Source organism: Salvia miltiorrhiza, unplaced genomic scaffold (assembly GCF_028751815.1).
Source record: "Salvia miltiorrhiza cultivar Shanhuang (shh) unplaced genomic scaffold, IMPLAD_Smil_shh original_scaffold_306, whole genome shotgun sequence".
Lineage (NCBI taxonomy): Eukaryota > Viridiplantae > Streptophyta > Magnoliopsida > Lamiales > Lamiaceae > Salvia > Salvia miltiorrhiza.
The window spans coordinates 155,279-172,110 of NW_026651525.1; the positions used below are offsets into that span (position 1 = coordinate 155,279).

The 16,832-nt window shown below is 31.8% G+C and overlaps 1 protein-coding gene across 5 annotated transcripts; it reads left to right on the forward strand.

The window, feature by feature from the left end:
* Positions 1–13,165: 13,165 nt before the first annotated feature.
* On the forward strand, positions 13,166–16,632 carry LOC131004069 (uncharacterized). 5 transcript variants are annotated; one of them, XM_057930660.1, is made up of 7 exons: positions 13,185–13,326; positions 13,845–13,974; positions 14,052–14,234; positions 14,333–14,429; positions 14,574–14,738; positions 14,938–15,213; positions 15,845–16,632. In XM_057930660.1, exons 4-7 carry the CDS (start codon positions 14,424–14,426, stop codon positions 16,484–16,486), a joined length of 1,089 nt encoding a protein of 362 aa, XP_057786643.1. In that variant the 5' UTR covers positions 13,185–13,326; positions 13,845–13,974; positions 14,052–14,234; positions 14,333–14,423; the 3' UTR covers positions 16,487–16,632. The 5 variants fall into 5 exon arrangements, with proteins under 5 accessions (XP_057786645.1, XP_057786643.1, XP_057786642.1 ...); XM_057930659.1 differs by having other exon boundaries at positions 14,052–14,429; XM_057930661.1 differs by lacking the exon at positions 13,845–13,974 and having other exon boundaries at positions 13,200–13,326.
* The last annotated feature ends 200 nt before the right edge of the window (positions 16,633–16,832 follow it).

Below are 16,832 nucleotides of genomic sequence, written 5' to 3' on the forward strand. Positions count from 1 at the left end.
TTTTCGATTCGTGTTGTATCAACACGTAATGCATACAATTTAATTTTCAATTCATGCTGTATCAAAACGCAATTCATACAACTTAATTTTCGATCTGTCAACAGGTAACTCATGCAATTTAATTTTCGATTTGTTCAATTTAATTTTTGATTTATTGAATTTTTGATCTGCTCTGTGTTTTGCATCTATATAAAAAAGTGAAGTCCAAATTTATCTACGGTGTGAAGATTTGATTTGATATGGCAATAATATGTGAGTAATTAAATAAGATATGGTAACCAATAATGAATAATTAAAATGACATTCCTATCCTCTCACCATCTAGACGTGTAAACATAGGTTATCAATTGGGATTAACTATGGCAGTAGGATCTTGACAAATCAATGGCTGAGATCGGTTCCTATTTTATACAAAAAATAGTGTTTTTATTTTAGCCCACCTATATATATATATATATATATATATATATATATATATATAATATAGGAGAATGCTAAAATAAGAACGCTTCTTAAAATATAAATTAGGAACCATTTCCAGCCCTTAGATCATCAAGATCTACGGTTGATTCATCACCTTGTTGGATAAATTCATGGTCCTGAGTTCGAATCCCAAAGGTGGCAAAAAATTATTTTTCGCAATTCATGCCTTTATACAGTTTATTCATGCGTGTTATACATAAAATTCATGCATTTTTTATGGTTCGTAATTCTTAAAATAAGGGTGGTTTATTGAATAACCGCCCCCAATATATATATATATATATATATATATATATATATATATATATATATATATATAGGAGATAGCTAAAATAAAAACACTTCTTAAAATATAAAATATAAACAATTTTCAGCCCTTAGATCATCAAGATCTACGGTTGATTCGTAACCTTGTTGGATGAATTCGTGGTCCTGAGTTCGAATCCCAAAGGTAGCAAAAAATTATTTTTCACAATTTGTAACCCTGTTGGATGAATTCATACGTGTTCTGCATAAAATTCGTACATTGAAAAACGTTTTTATTTTTATTTTAAGAAGTGTTTTCACGGTAGCCCTTCCCTATATATATATATATATATATATATATATATAGGGTTAGGTTCAATGAAAAAGGCCTAAATGTAAGAAAGAAGAGAGAAGTAATCTCATCCGTTGATCTTATCTAATCTAACGGACATGATTTGTTCACGCCATGTTCAACGGATTTTTTCGTTGAACATTCGTGAACATATACAATATTTTTGGGGGTTCTGGGTTTCGACCCCCCATATGTTCAACGAAAAAATCCGTTGAACATGGCGTGAACAAATCATGTCCGTTAGATTAGATTAGATCAACGGATGAGATTACTTCTCCATTCTTTCTTACATTTAGGCCTTCTTCATTGAACCTTGGCCTATATACCTATATATATATATATATATATATATATATATATATATATATATTAATTGAAGAGATGGTCTTGGGTACAATCGGTTATACCGTAGAATCGAGTAGCACCCCCACTTAGACTTTGACCCGCACACTGTTCTGAACCTGTATCCTGATCCGAACCTTATAAATAACACTATTTTGGGTGCGGGTCAATCCGATTGTACAGTATACTCAGTGTACCCAAGTTTTGTGTTTATTGAATAATAATTCATGAAATATTGGTTAAGTTATCGGTAGATCTAAATGTCTACTTAATTAAATCCATTACAGCAGTGTTTGATGTTTATGGATCAAAATATAATGTAACTTTTCGAAAATAATTATTTGCATACTTAACTTATAGATTACGATAATAATAAACATGATTACTGGAATCATAGCATGTGTTTTATCTTTTTCTAAATTATATCGATATAATATTTTGAATTATATTTGAAATCTCTATTGTTGATGTATATAAAACATGCTTAACAACAGTGTACTAATTATGTAATGATATCCATAAATGATACGAAGTATTTCATAACCAAGCCAATGAGACATAGCTTAAGTGACAAAATAAAGGTATCTAAAGACTTTTCTTCATGAGAGATCGTTTTTTCATTTTTATGTGATGTAAAGATCCCATAACGTGCGAGTTGCTTATTACATGATTACACGAATGTTTGAATCTACATTTTGAGCATTTGTGCAACAATGTCCATAATGTTGTTACACGATGAATCTTCAATCCTAGTTCAAATTGAATTGTTGCGCAATTAAGTATCATAGTAAATGTGACATTTTCATATTTGATAAGGGTGCGTGGCTATTTTTAATTTTGCTATTATATACATGTATTTGCCTCTAAGATATAGTTCTCCACCTGCTATATTGGGTCCAAGTGTTCCCATATATATGTTCCAGATTCCTTAAATTACTTGAAGTTGAGGTGCCACGTGAGATTTCATAAGCATAAAATATTACTACATCGGATATATAATTGTAAAAATATTAATTTATGGTATATTAATAATCAATTTGTATTTATTAAATGTTGGAGCATATTTGAAAAACGCTCCGAAGTTGGGTATAAACGAAAATTAGTCGTTTTATATACTTCATTCATCCAATTTCTGGTTTTAATATGTTTCATAAAAATATTTACTTTTTATTTTGAACATTATTCAATTTATAATAAAATTGAATGCATTCTCCACTCACAAATCGTGTCATCAAAATTGATGCATATTTTTTTGGTAACAAATGAAGTACTTCATCCGTTTCACGAAGCATGACCAAGTTCTTTTCGGGTCAAACCAAAAAAGAAACTTGGTCATGCTTCATGAGACGTATTGGATTTATTATCATTATTTTACAAAATCCTGAAGGGAAATCTAGAAATGGAAACTGTCCGATTTCAAAACTTAAATCACCACCTTCCTTTTTTGACATTATATGTATAAAAGTTGTAGTTATAAATGATCAATTTCATAGTTGCGCCACGTGTTAGACCCATCTAATGAAACACCCAAACTGGTCAAGTTGAGTAGTTGGCCAAAATTGAGGGCACCCCGCCATTTACACCGACTTTTAGAAACATTTTCTTTTTCAATACAATTACTAGAATCAATAAATCTATGTAGCCACATTGTGGCCACCCACACACTAATATAATAAGAAAAATCTTGATTTATTTAATTTATTTTTTAAAATAAAAATAGGATTTAGTTATTTTATTATATTCTCTACATTGTACTTATTTTTTAATATTTTTTTTGCATTTTTTATTTTTTTATTTATTTTTTAATAAAAATAAAAAAGTTACCAAAAAATTGCAAAAAAAATAACTACAATGTAGAGAATATGATAAAATAACTAAATATTATTTTTATTTTAAAAAATAAGTTAAATAAATTAAGTTATTTTTTATTTAAGTAGATTGTGGGTGACCACAATGTGGTTATTTAGCATTACTCAGAATCAATACATATGTCAAAAGAAAAATATATTACGCATATATAGAAATATGCGTGTATTTACTATACACAGTTTACAATATTTAATTAATAGAAAAATTATTATTCAAGCCGAACCAACTACCTACCAAGTAAAAAAGTCAAATAAAAACACCATTATCATTACTAGGCTAATAATATGAACATAATCCAAAGGAAACATGATTGTGGTCCTCGGATAGCGATACACATGATTTTGAGAGAATTAATAAAAAAAATCCCATCTGTAATAAATACAAACTAGTCTAACATTATTTATATGACAATATTTTGATACAGATTTCTTAAAACGTTTTAAAAAATTGCGGAATTCAATTTCGTGTTATTTACAATGCACTCTCTCTCAACTTGGTTTGAAATTGATTGACAGCACCTAACTGGGCTTGATTAGATTACATCCTAGCTAATTATTTTCCAAAACAAAATTCAAGATAATACATAAATTTAAAAGGTAATACTCCATCCGTCCCTGAAAATAGTGACTTTATTACTATATTGGGATGTCCCTGAAAATTGTGATATTTCCTTATTTGGAAATGACATTGACCCCACAAGCTTTTCCTCTTAGGGCCTGTTTGATATGGGTTTATAGGTAGGATAAATTAAATTAATACAGATTAGTGTGATGTTTGATATCATGTGCAGTTAATATGGTCAACTCCTACTTAGGGGCCGTTTGATTTGCAGTTTAGGATTGATTAGGATTAAAATTATCTTGAGAAATTAGTGTGAATTAGTGTGAATTTATATTATTTCATGGGTGTTTGATATCATGACTACTTAATCCTATATTGTGTTTGATATTCATAGGATTATGTTGGATTATATTATCTAATACCAAAACTATCCTCATATAATTTTAAAAATATCATGTGTGTCTATCATTACTTGGGCATTTGCATCGATATGCGTGAGGAAGGGTAGCAGAATTTTTATCCAACTTCGCAGTATTAAAGTTATCCGAGGGGGGAGGCCGGATTATTAGTATGAGTTATTCCCACAAAATAATATGTAGAAGTAGGATTAAGTAGGAGTTGACCATATTAATAGAACATGATATCAAACATCACACTAACCTGTATTAATTTAATTTATCCTACCTATAAACCCATATCAAACAGGCCCTTAATCTCACTTCTCCATGCTATTTTGTGGGAATAACCCATACTAATAATCCGCCCACTCCCCCTCGGATAATTTAATCCTGCGAAGTTGGATAAAAGTTTTGTTACCCTTCCTCACGCATATCGATGCAAATGCCCAAGTAATGGTGGACACACATGGTATTTTTAAAATTGTATGAGGATAGTTTTGGTATTAGATAATATAATCCAACATAATCCTATGGATATCAAACACAATATAGGATTAAGTAGCCATGGTATCAAACACCCATGAAATAGTATAAATCCACATTAATCCACACTAATTTTTCAAGATAATTTTAATCATAATCAATCCTAAACTGCAAATCAAACGAACCCTTACTATTTACAAAAATGTGTGGGGCCCAATCTCCACTCAAACACAATTATCACATTTTTTCTTAAAATCCGTGTCATCTTATTTGGGTCTCAATTTTTAGAGGCATAAAAATTAACGTAGAATCTGCTTTCGTAATACTACAATTCTCTCTCTCTCTCTGTCGTGGGAGTTGGGGTGTTTAAACACCAATAGGCAATAGCCCAATAGAAAAGAAATGAATGCGAACATGCAAAATAGTGTTTTACGAGAGTGTTACCCACGATCCATGATATAATTGTTTGATAAAGCATGCATACTTCAATTATTTTGTAAAAAGTTAGGAAGTGAGCGTTAATATATCATTATCGTTGGCTGAATTAGGAGCAACACAATGCACATGGTATTGAATTGAAGCACCCAACTTCCATGTTGTGGTAACGTCGCATCACATGTCATTACCACGATTGATATTTTCATTGTTAATTTTGCAACACATTCTTCATCCTTTTTTCCTCCTTTACTTTTTCATGCTATATTTATATAATGAACTATTTAGTTACAATTAAAGTTTTCGGTCAATTGGATGTGAATATATAAAGAATAATTTGTGTGTTGTATTTTTTGTATTTTTTTTAAGTGTTTGATGATAAATTTACTAATATATAGATACTCAAACATATATAAGCAAACAATATATAGTCATAAAGCACAAGAACATTTGTAAAAATTGTGAATTCATATTTTCTATGTCAGTTTATATATTATTTCCTAACCAGCACTCATTTTCATTAACTAATATTTTAAATTTAGAAATTATATTCGAAGACAAAGTTATTTCCCCCCCCCCCCCCCCCCCCTCAATTCGTGTTATAATATCTATGACAATATATTTCAGTACTCACAAGATTTTTGACGACTTGAGTAAGACCTATAAATGTCACTAAATAAAATTATGTTATTGTAATGGCTTGATAGTGTAGTATTATTTTTAAAAAGTAGCAATATATTTACTTACATTTTATAAGAGTATAATTAAATTTTGTTACATCTAACAATATTTTATGACACCTCTCTTGACGATTTCACAAAAATCATGTTATTACTACATAATTTGTAGAATTAACTCAACCGAACTGAAACTAATTAAATCACAGTTATGGAGTATATTGTTTTCATAATTGTGAATTATTATTTCCACTCACGATACTATAAAAATGAATGGAAAAAACAAACATAGAGTTTGACTAGTTATTTTAATTTAGGTCACTCAAGCGCGAGTTTCTAAAAGGAAAATCATATTGCCTCATAATTATGAATTTCACTAATCAATAATCCTATAAGTTATACGTTGATTAATATTCCCTTCAAGAAAAACAATACGAATAATATATATACACACACAAATATATATTTCATCATAACCTCTATTTTCCCTTCCTCCAGCGGCGTTTCTTTATTCTTTCCCGTTCTTTATGTTTGAGGTGGGGCCTGTGATAAATGAACTGAAAAGAAATTTGGGATCACCGACATCATTTATTTATTTATTACTTATTTTTTGCTACTACTTTATTCTTTGCTTGGCCATTGTCACACTTTAATAATACAGCTCAAGAATTCCATCCTTTTCTCAGACGTGATTTAATACACACCTCCTCCCTCCCGCAAAAATACCTAATTTGTCATTTTCATTCATTTTACAAAATGTATAGTTTATATTTTTCAGTCATTACCATAATATCTTAATTTATTTGCAATAAATATTAGTTTTGAATTTCTTTCTGCACTCCCAATACTATAAATAATGTGGGTCTCATTTTTAATTCACAATACGCTCAATTAACATTCTTAAAACTCGTGCTTGAAAACAATGTATGCATTCTTCAAGGACGGGGTAGTGTATTAAATGATTACATATTTGAGTATTATTTCAAATTGTATTATCTCTTCTATATCAGTATGATTCATTTTTTTTGATCAGTAAAGTTAAACTTTTATTGAAAGAAAAGGGATCAAGGCATCAGGAATGCCAATCAAAACAATAAAACAAGTTTGAAGTCTTTGGAACACCAAGAAGTAAAAGGAATTCCTAACTCCACTATTTTGTAGGCCTCGTTCCAACTCCAAAGTCTCCCCTTAATTTGTAATACAAGTCTATCAATATCCCAAGCCTTGTCCTGAAAACGACTACCATTCCTGCTTTCCCAGAGCAACCACACTGTTCCAACCCACAAAGCTTTAAGCAGTCTTCTTTCTCTCTTTTTTTTTTTCCAGCCGCAATGAAAGAAATGAAGTGTTGAAAGATACCTCTCGGATTTGCCGTTTTGATGTCGAGCCATTGAAAGATCTGGTCCTACACCGCCGCTGCTTTCGGACAATGGAGGAACAGGTGTTCCGTCGTTTCCTCACTAGAAACACATGCATTGCACCATCTCTCCTCCACGCTGATCTGGACATTTCTTCTACTCAAATTATCACATGTTGCCAATCTGTTTCTAAGACATCTCCATGCCGTCACCTTGGCTTTATTTGGTGTTGGGGCCTTCCAAACCTTTGCCATCTCCAAAGGTAAAACTTGTTGCTCCATTCTTGTTTTTGCCACAATTTCATATGCCGACTTGATTGTGAAGCATCCATCTGTTGTCGCCTTCCAGTTCCATCCGTCTGTTACACCTACACAAGGAACAAAATCAGCAATCACCAACCGGAGATCCTCCTCAAGCCCTTTCTCCCTCTCCCTTAACTCCCTCCTCCACTCCAACCTCCATACCCACGACCCTCCCTCCCAAAACCCGCTTTCACCAACCAATCTTTTCTTGTTTAGGCTCAAATTCATACTGATATACAATCTCGTATATCAGTATGATTCATATACGATGCATATATTTGATAAGTAGTAATAATTCTGTCAATATGTAGTTAATGACAAATTTGATATATTGGAATAAAAATAAAATATTAATTATTCATAATATAATATTAATGTAGTAGGAAGGGAAAAAGACTTGCAGTTTTATTGATTAAGTTTATATTTTTCTGAAAAAAATTCGCCTGGCATTAGTCCGACAACCGCTGTGTTTTGACTGCTTCCATATGTAGTTTCTACCTAACAAGATTCGACAAATTATATTTATTTGCTACCTTTAAATTAATCCATATGTCAAGCCTGCATTTTAATTTTAGCTATTAGGAGTATTAAATCAGCTTAAAGTTAAAGCCATCTGAAATAAGACTGTTTTTACCGAAAGTTTAATCATATGCTGGAGATCGGTTTTGGGAGTTGAGTTTTATCTTTTAGGTTCAAGTTTTATTATTTCATTCTTTCTTTATTAATGTTCTTTATTTCTTTGTTTACTGGTGGGTTTTGGTCAAAGGTAAATTAATTAGTCGTGACGTGTTGTGCCCGTTATTATTAATTTTTAGAATATTTTTATTTGGAAAAGAAAACTAGTTGTGGATCTAAAAGGTAGAGCTGTTTAAGAAGTGAATCTATTGTGGATACATTTCTTCTGATTTTCTCACTTTAATTAATTTTACATCTATCTAATGAGTATTACGGTAAGACAAGAATTATGATTAGAATAGGCAAAGTGATAAATAAAGTTACTCTAATAATATATATTGGTTTTCTTCATTTTTAAAAATTCTTTTCTTTTGCCTCAAAAAGAAATGTTGTAGTCAAATACGGTGCCTTTTTTTTGAAAGGAAATACGGTGCCTTTTTACTGATCAAGAAATGACTAAGTTGAAGAGCCCAAAGTCAAAGCAGTTCGAAAAATGGAAATTTTGACACTAATGACAATAATGTAGAAATTTTTTTATCTTAAAAAAAATGTAGATTTTTTTTTAAATTTCTTTATTTTCTCTAATCATGACAATAATAAAGAAATAAAACATTGTTCATGTTTGACACGATCGATATGAACTTCGATTTTGTGTAAAAAAGGCAAGATATTTAGTTCAATGTGTTATGAAATTATTAGAAAGTAAAATAATTCAATGTGATGATAATTAATTAAGGTTGAGTGATGATAATTCAATGTGAGTGAAAAGAAGAGATTGAAGATTTATGAGAAAGCGCAAATGATGAGATCAACGCGTCTGTGTATAGTTATATGACATAAAATTGACAGCGACATTGTCAAAATGTCAAAATATATACGCTATTTATACGCAATTATTTATATTAATTGAGTATATCTCCACAATCCAGATAATTTTGAGAGGCTTCGTTTTAAATGGACTAGTCTCTGATTTCTCTAACTAAATAAACTTTTTTTATGTTTGAGATCATTAGATGGACTAGATAGTTGAGGGGAAAGTTCCTAAAAAAATTAATAAGTAGAAATCCAAACTTTGGCCGCGAAGGTAAGTTTATATAATATACTAATGAAAGATAGTTTTAACTTTTAAGACTATATATATTTAATTTCTATTGATGACTTTTTAACAGAATCACTTCGTCGTCTTATATTTGATTCACTCTTTTATAATCTATAAATAAATATTGAACTTACTTTATTAATGTATATATGATCACATACAAAAATTTTATTATAGAGAATGAAATATAAGATGATTAACTAAGTATGTTCAATTAATACGTCATTAATAAAAAATATAGTCGATCTTAATTACTCTCTCTCCATTTTCGAATCATACTTTTCTTTGTGGAGAATACTTACAGGAAATTAAAAAAAAAAAAAAAAACAAAGAACATGGGCTCTAGCTTCTAAGTATATGTTAAATCTTGGTACTAGAATCCTAATAGAGTTTAGAGTTTAATAAAGGAAAATCATGTGACAAATAAAGAATAAATCTTATATTATGCCATCTTTAGTTACCTCCGATATAACTAAAATTACGGTCATTCATGAAGAATACGCAAAACACATACATATATAATTAGTATTTTTACTCTTTTTATTTTTAATATGAGACTTTATAATCGATATCTTTAGTTTGATGCACACTAAATCAACTTACTTTTTATGCAATAGCTTGTGAATTATATAAAACTGATAAATTATATTAAGAAAATCAAGTATGACAGACCCAAAAAAACTATGGAAGCTTTAATAGGAGTACTCCTCTCCTATCATTGCATTACCTCTCTTTTAGAAAAGTAACAACAATTTTGACTTCTTGTGTACCAAAAATCTTAATTAGTCGCCGTCATCCATTCTTTACTAATATATATATATATATATAAGAATAATAAATAAATACCCTGAATTTATACGTAATTAAGTGTAAAATTGAGCTCATCCATTTAAATACTCATGAACATCTCAAAGCATACGCTCATCGATCCGGCCCAATATTTCTACAATTAAAATAGAAAAAATGTAACATCGCTTTGAAAAAAAGATATTTTGCGTCTGAGAAACATGACAATTGGCAGTTATGGGTGTCCAAGCCTACTTCTTTTTCAATGTTTTTAGCTGAATTATAACTAGAAGTCAAATTAGATGTGAAAACAATTAGTAGGTAATGAATAGTAATTAATAATTGGGAAGAAGAAGCCCGTGCATGTGCATGCATGTGCCATGTGCCCTTCCACACTGTATGCAAACATCGACGCTTATTGGCGACGCTACGGCGTTCCATATCTCTTCCTTCCACAATTTTCCATATTTATTATTTACTCATATATTTCCCTTTAATTTGGCCTCTCTCGTTTTCTTTTTTCCTTTGTTGCTTTTACTTGGTTAGTTATTTCTACTTAACCGGTAGAAATCACTTCATTCAATGATACGTTAAAATTGAAATAAATAACTCTATTAGTGATCTACTTATATCAGCATGTAAAGGATATTATTATATATATGTATTGGTGTTATAAGTGAGCTGAAATCAACACAAACGGAATGAATAAAAATAGTTGAATGATGATTGAGCATTTTGTTACAAGGTTTAATTGCAGGCGACTACGGGTCATCCTTATCTTAAAAAATAAAATTGAAAGCCCATTCTCTCACATGACGTGTTACAAACATGCATTTACAGATTTATAGTACCCTCTTCTAGTGGGGTGCAACTGCAATCCTCATCTAAAATGGAGGAATAATGTGGTACTAGACCATCCATTGTGTGGGAACAAAAGAGATATTTTTGGTGTATATTTTCGTCTCATCCATGATTTGATTCCAGGTAAAATTTCGTCCTCTCCAAATAAATATTAATTATAAAATTTGAAAATATAACTTTTTAGATTCATTCTCATTTTTTACCACATTTATCCATTTTCACTGATCTTTTTATATATAGGGACAAAATCTTGTAGAGCCTAGTCCTTAGGTAGTATGTAGATTAAAATATGAAGCACAAATTTTGTTCATGTGATACATTAAGAGCGCGACATGTGATAGAGGTCTTCCAAGATAAAAATGCAGAGGGGCAAAATAGGAATACAAAAACAAGTCTTTGAGTGCTTCAGCTTTGCCACTTGAGTCAGACCTTATCGGCAAAATACATATGCTAATTAATCTATCATTTGTTTTCATGAATTGATTAATTTTGAATTTATTAGATTATATAATATTTTAAATACTCAATCTTATTCTTATATATGTACAATAAATTTATTATACTATTCAATGTAAATAGTCCGTTAAAGCAAACGAATATATATTTTATTCTTCATCCAGTTTAGGGCATTTTTTTAGCATGAAAATTGAAAATGAAAACCCATAGTCAATACTATATGTGACTAGCTATGTGAGTACGCTTTAAGTAATTAATCTTGAAAATGAAAATCCATAGTTTACGTAACGCGAAATATAGGTTGGTATTTACCTGTACTATTGAGTGTAGAATTATGCATAAATCTGATATTTACATCTATTAACATATATCACTGAACTACAAAGTGTGGTTATAAATATATACAGTCCCTTGATAACTTTTTTTTTTTGGAGAGAGAGAGACAAACAGAAGTCACTTGTGAGTATATTTGTAAGTAATTAATGGATTTAAGATTCTACTTCGTTCAAGAAATTAAAAATATACGTATATTAGTATAGGGTGATTCTATCCATAGCCCCTCATTTAATCATTTTACTATAATTTATAGTTCCCCATATTTAAATATAAGATAAATTAAATATAAAGTAAATTTTTAATTATTATTTTAAATGATGGCTATACAAAATAAAATGGGGCTATGAATAAAATCACCCGTCAATAAATTCAGTACAGTAAAAACTTGTTTTTAGAGTAATTTTGGAAGTAATTGATAGCCAATTTGGGGTGAAACAATGATAAAAATTTATTTGACAACAATACGAAAAGCTCAAGATGCATCATTGGGCTTCTTACCGATCAAACTCATACGACTAGTGGGTCAAGCAAATTGGGCCTTCTAGATAGTATATCATACTCCTAATACTATTTGTTGTGTATTTTTCTTATGTTTTAATATTTGCATGAAATTGAATAGAAAAATCTCAAAACTTTTTTAAGGGAGAAAAAGAAAATGTGATACATCATACATCAGATGAGGTCGAGTCGTATCAACAAAAGCAATCAGATTCGTTACTCGTTGGCCATAAAATGATCTATTTTATCGATATATTATTATAGTACTTATTTCGTCCACAAAAAATTATTCATTTTTATCATTTTAAAATATCCATAAAAATTAATATATCATATGGTGGACTCATTTTTTTTTATTAGCACTAATTTTTAAGTGAGACATTTTTTTAAAATAAAAATGAGACATCTTTTTCACTTATAATAAATTCAACTATTTTTTTTTTGACTGGGATAAATTCAACTATTTTATTAAAACTCGTACCATCTTCTTTTAATACCCCCTCGATTCTAATAATAACGTTTCAAAAAAATAAAATTTGTAAATTAAAAGATATAATAAAATAAAAGAGATAAAGTAAATGAGGATAGAATTATTAAAATAAATTATTTTATTTTTTAGTTTGAAATATTATAAATAAAATGTCTACAAAGAAAATTTGAAATGATATTATTGGGATCAAGCTAGTGTTAATTTTTGTGGACAGGGAGAATATGAAATTTGATGGCTATCAAACTTCTTACTTGCCCTTCGATTTTTTGAATTCCCCACATTTTATGATCAATTTTTTCTTGTTGGCTAAAGAAAGTATATGCCACCTATTTGTTGTGGGCCTATGATTAAGAGGCACTAGATTTGCCCCACCTTTAGCCACGAGCCATGAATAAATGAACAGATGAGTCCAGAAATTGACCGGCAAAGATAAGTAACCTGCCAAGTACGACCGGACGAGCAGGTTTTCCACGTGCGGAGTGATCATACAAAAATCTAAATAAAAAGATGTGGAAAATCTGACCACAATAATTCTCAGCTCTTTGATTCTGGCGTCGTTCGGTATTGTGCTATCCACACGTCTCTCCTACTGCCGTAGCTCCGCCGCCGCCACCGGCAGGTAAGCTATTTTCCACTCCCCCACATTCTTGTATCGAAATTATCTTTATTTTCTGCAATTTTGTTGCTCTAATTTTCGTCGTGTTCTTTTTCTTATTTGTTTTTCTTTAATCATATGGTGATTCGGTTGTTATTGGTTGGGTAGTGAACTTGGAGATGAATTGGAAGTAAGTTTATTGTATTCTGTTTTGCATTGTAAATCCGGATTGTTGCTTATTTCAATTTGGTGATCATTTTGGCTTCATGTAGTTGGACAGGTGGCTTGTTTCCTAGTTTAGAACCGTTGTTTCCCTATATTTTTAGCTCATTATATGCCTTTTGTCTATTTCGAATCTTCGATTTATCTGTGACGCGTATGTGTGAATGTAAGACTGTGCTCATATAGTCATATTTGAAGTTTTGAACTTGTTTTGGTAGTTAGTTAGGATTGAGTCCTTGGAATTAGATGATTCTAATTACATCCAAATGAAACAGAAGAGCTGCTAAGGTTTAGCTTTAAGGTTTTAATCTTTGATGCAGAAATTTTCGCTGCTTTGTATGGCTGTTGATATTTTCTGGTTTGGCTGCTGCGGAGAATCCTTATTTGCCGCATGTCTGACCTTCTGTTGCTAGAGAGGAAGATTATATCGCAACTTGTTGAAGTTTCTTGGTCTGAGAAGGACTAATTGAGATGCACCATCATCTCAGATGTTTTTTTATTTATAATCTGCTTTTATGGTATGATAGGTTTTGTTTGGGAAGTAGGGATATCAAGTGGAAATTGTCAATATATGCAGAAAGAGAAGGTTCCAGGAATGGAAAAACAATACATAAAAAAGCATCAGTAGCTGACTGAGGGGCACAAATTCAGGAAAAAGAGAATAAGTAAAGAAGAAAAATCATACTCCTAACCAAGTTCCTCCTATAGATGTATGTAAAGATACTGTGTATCTTTGATTAAATTTCTATTGGTGTAAGAGTTCCTAATGTGACTTGTTTTGTATTATACTTTTTTCTTATTGCTATAGATTAAATATCACTAATTTCATGCTGTAACGACCAAGAACAATCCTGGCCCTTGAGTTGCTCCTGATAGCAATTCCAAGTCTCTGATTACAAATGATGGTGATTTTTTTTTTTTTTTTTTTTTTTCTGTTTCATTCGTGTGACTTGTCCTCTTCATATTACTCAACTGTCCTTGATAAATCCTGGTACTATGTTTTCTGTCCTTTAAAGCACTAAATCTTGTAAATTATTTCCTACCTGCAGATAAATAGCTCCAGGGAGAAACTAATGGATTTCCTCTTCAAGCCACTGAATTTGGAACCTTCTGATTGCTCCTTCGTCGAGCAGGATATTAATAAATGTCCATTCTTGAGGAATATTGATAAGCCAACCAACTTATCTTTTGCTCCTTTGAATTTTCCTATTCCTGTAAGTTGGTTTCCCCTCTCGTAATTTAATAATCTGCGCTGCCTTTGGTTTCTCTAATGACAGAATTTATGCATGACAGAATTTAGTTAAAAGCAAATGTTGCTGTATCCTGCATTACCATTCTCCATTGCTACCTTCTGCTCCATTGATACGGCAAACATAGTATTTTACATTCTTCCTTTTTTCAATTTTTGTTCAGTGTAAAGGAGCCAAAGGCCCAATTTTTGAGGATGGACCCAATTTTGACTTGGCCTTCAAGCTTTTTCATGGGAAAGATGGGGTACTCCCTCTCTCACCTGACCTTGACAAAATGGAAAGTGAGCCTGTGCCAGAATTCAACCATTTTGCATCTAAAGCGGGATCTATCAGTATGTCAGCATTTGGACCAGGAGGGCCTTTTGGTTTCCATTCTTTCTTTAGAAAGAAACTGAATAAGGAATCTGAGTCATCAGGAAAGAAAGAGCATTCCCCTAAGGTATTTTTTAGGCATCCTATATTGTTCTATCATGAATGACACATGCTGACTGCAGTGCAGTGAGAAATTTTGTCCCGTTAGAAGAGTTTCATGGGTTTCTGATATAAGCAGTGTGTTAAATGATGTTCGATTCATAATATGATTGATAGGTACTTGCATCACTCAGTTTATCAAACCTCTTATTGATTGATTCACATATTATAGTTAAAATTCAAAGCACCTTTGTGTATTTTCTTTCAAGTACTTTGTGTGTTCGATGTTAATATCCGTCAAGCTGTTGAAAAAATTTAAGCACAATGTTCTATTTCCTGCCAGTCATTTGCAAATCTGCAGTCTAAAGATGCACAAATATATTACAAAAATGACGCGTTCAAAATGCACCTTTAAGGGCCTTTAGGAGTCATTCGTAAACAGCTATTATGTTCTTTTTCTTTTTTTTGAATGTTATCTTTTGAGCTATCTGGTGTTTGTGGGGGACAATTAGAAGAGCTCTTTTTCTTCTATTTAAAGTTTATTTGGTTTGCACATGCAACTGGGTGACTGGATTTGCCAAACTTTCATTTTTGCTTCCTGGCACTGCATTCACATTAGGCGAGGCATATGATTAATGGATTGTGTATGTGATTTTCAGGGCGGTTCCTCAGAACACGAGGCACTTGGAAACGAGTGGTTGGAAACAGGAAACTGTCCGATTGCCAAGTCGTACAGAGCTGTAAGTGGCGTTCTTCCTCTTGTGGCGACAGCTCTTCGACCACCACCAGGAATCAAGCTCAATTGTCCACCTGCAGTAGTTGCAGCAAGGGCAGCCCTCGCCAAGACCGCCCTTGTTAAAACCATTCGTCCACAGCCATTACCTGCAAAAATACTCGTTATTGGCTGCTTGGGCATCGCAGCCAACATTCCGCTGGGCATATGGAGAGAACATACCAGAAAGTTCTCACTCTCATGGTTCACTGCAGTACATGCTGCAGTCCCTTTCATAGCCATGCTCAGGAAGTCTGTGTTGATGCCTAAAACTGCCATGGCAATAACCATTGCAGGTTCTATCCTTGGACAGATCATCGGCTCGAGAGCCGAGCGCCTTCGACTGAAGGCGAAGGCCGACAGCGCCAAGCTGGTTGCGCAAGCTCCGCCGGCAGTTGTTTCGGGGTACGGTTCGGTCCAGGCGGATGTGCTGACTGTTGGTCATTGTGGGAAGCAGGGAGGCGAGTGGGACCCACTCGCCAACAAGATTGCCAAGATCTCATCTCCACCACCTAGTGTGTGTTTCTGAAATCACCCATGGGCTCTAACCTAAATAATCAGTTGGGAGTATATTCAACCAGCTTCACTAAATGAAGTCTTAAATATATGTATCTAAGACGTAATGTGAAATTTGGAAATATGATCATGTCTGGCATCTTGTGCTGCTTCTGTTAACTAATGTAACTTTTTTTTTTATTTGATAAATTAATAATATTAAATAAAAAAATTAAAAGGCCGCTAGAGGATAATACATATAATAGTTAATGCGTAGACATGGTAGAAATTTCATCATTTTTTCTCAGGTGGGAATCTAAGAGCTAAATTGTCATCCCAAAAATTTACAAAATGGGTCGAAGTGAAATTAGGGCACACGA

What these genes read in the sequence shown, in the direction of transcription:
- LOC131004069 (XM_057930659.1), top strand. An exon ending in CTTTGAATTTTCCTATTCCT is followed by an intron (nt 14,739 to 14,937) that starts GTAAGTTGGTTT and finishes ATTTTTGTTCAG; the next exon opens with TGTAAAGGAGCCAAAGGCCC. An exon ending in AGAAAGAGCATTCCCCTAAG is followed by an intron (nt 15,214 to 15,844) that starts GTATTTTTTAGG and finishes TGTGATTTTCAG; the next exon opens with GGCGGTTCCTCAGAACACGA.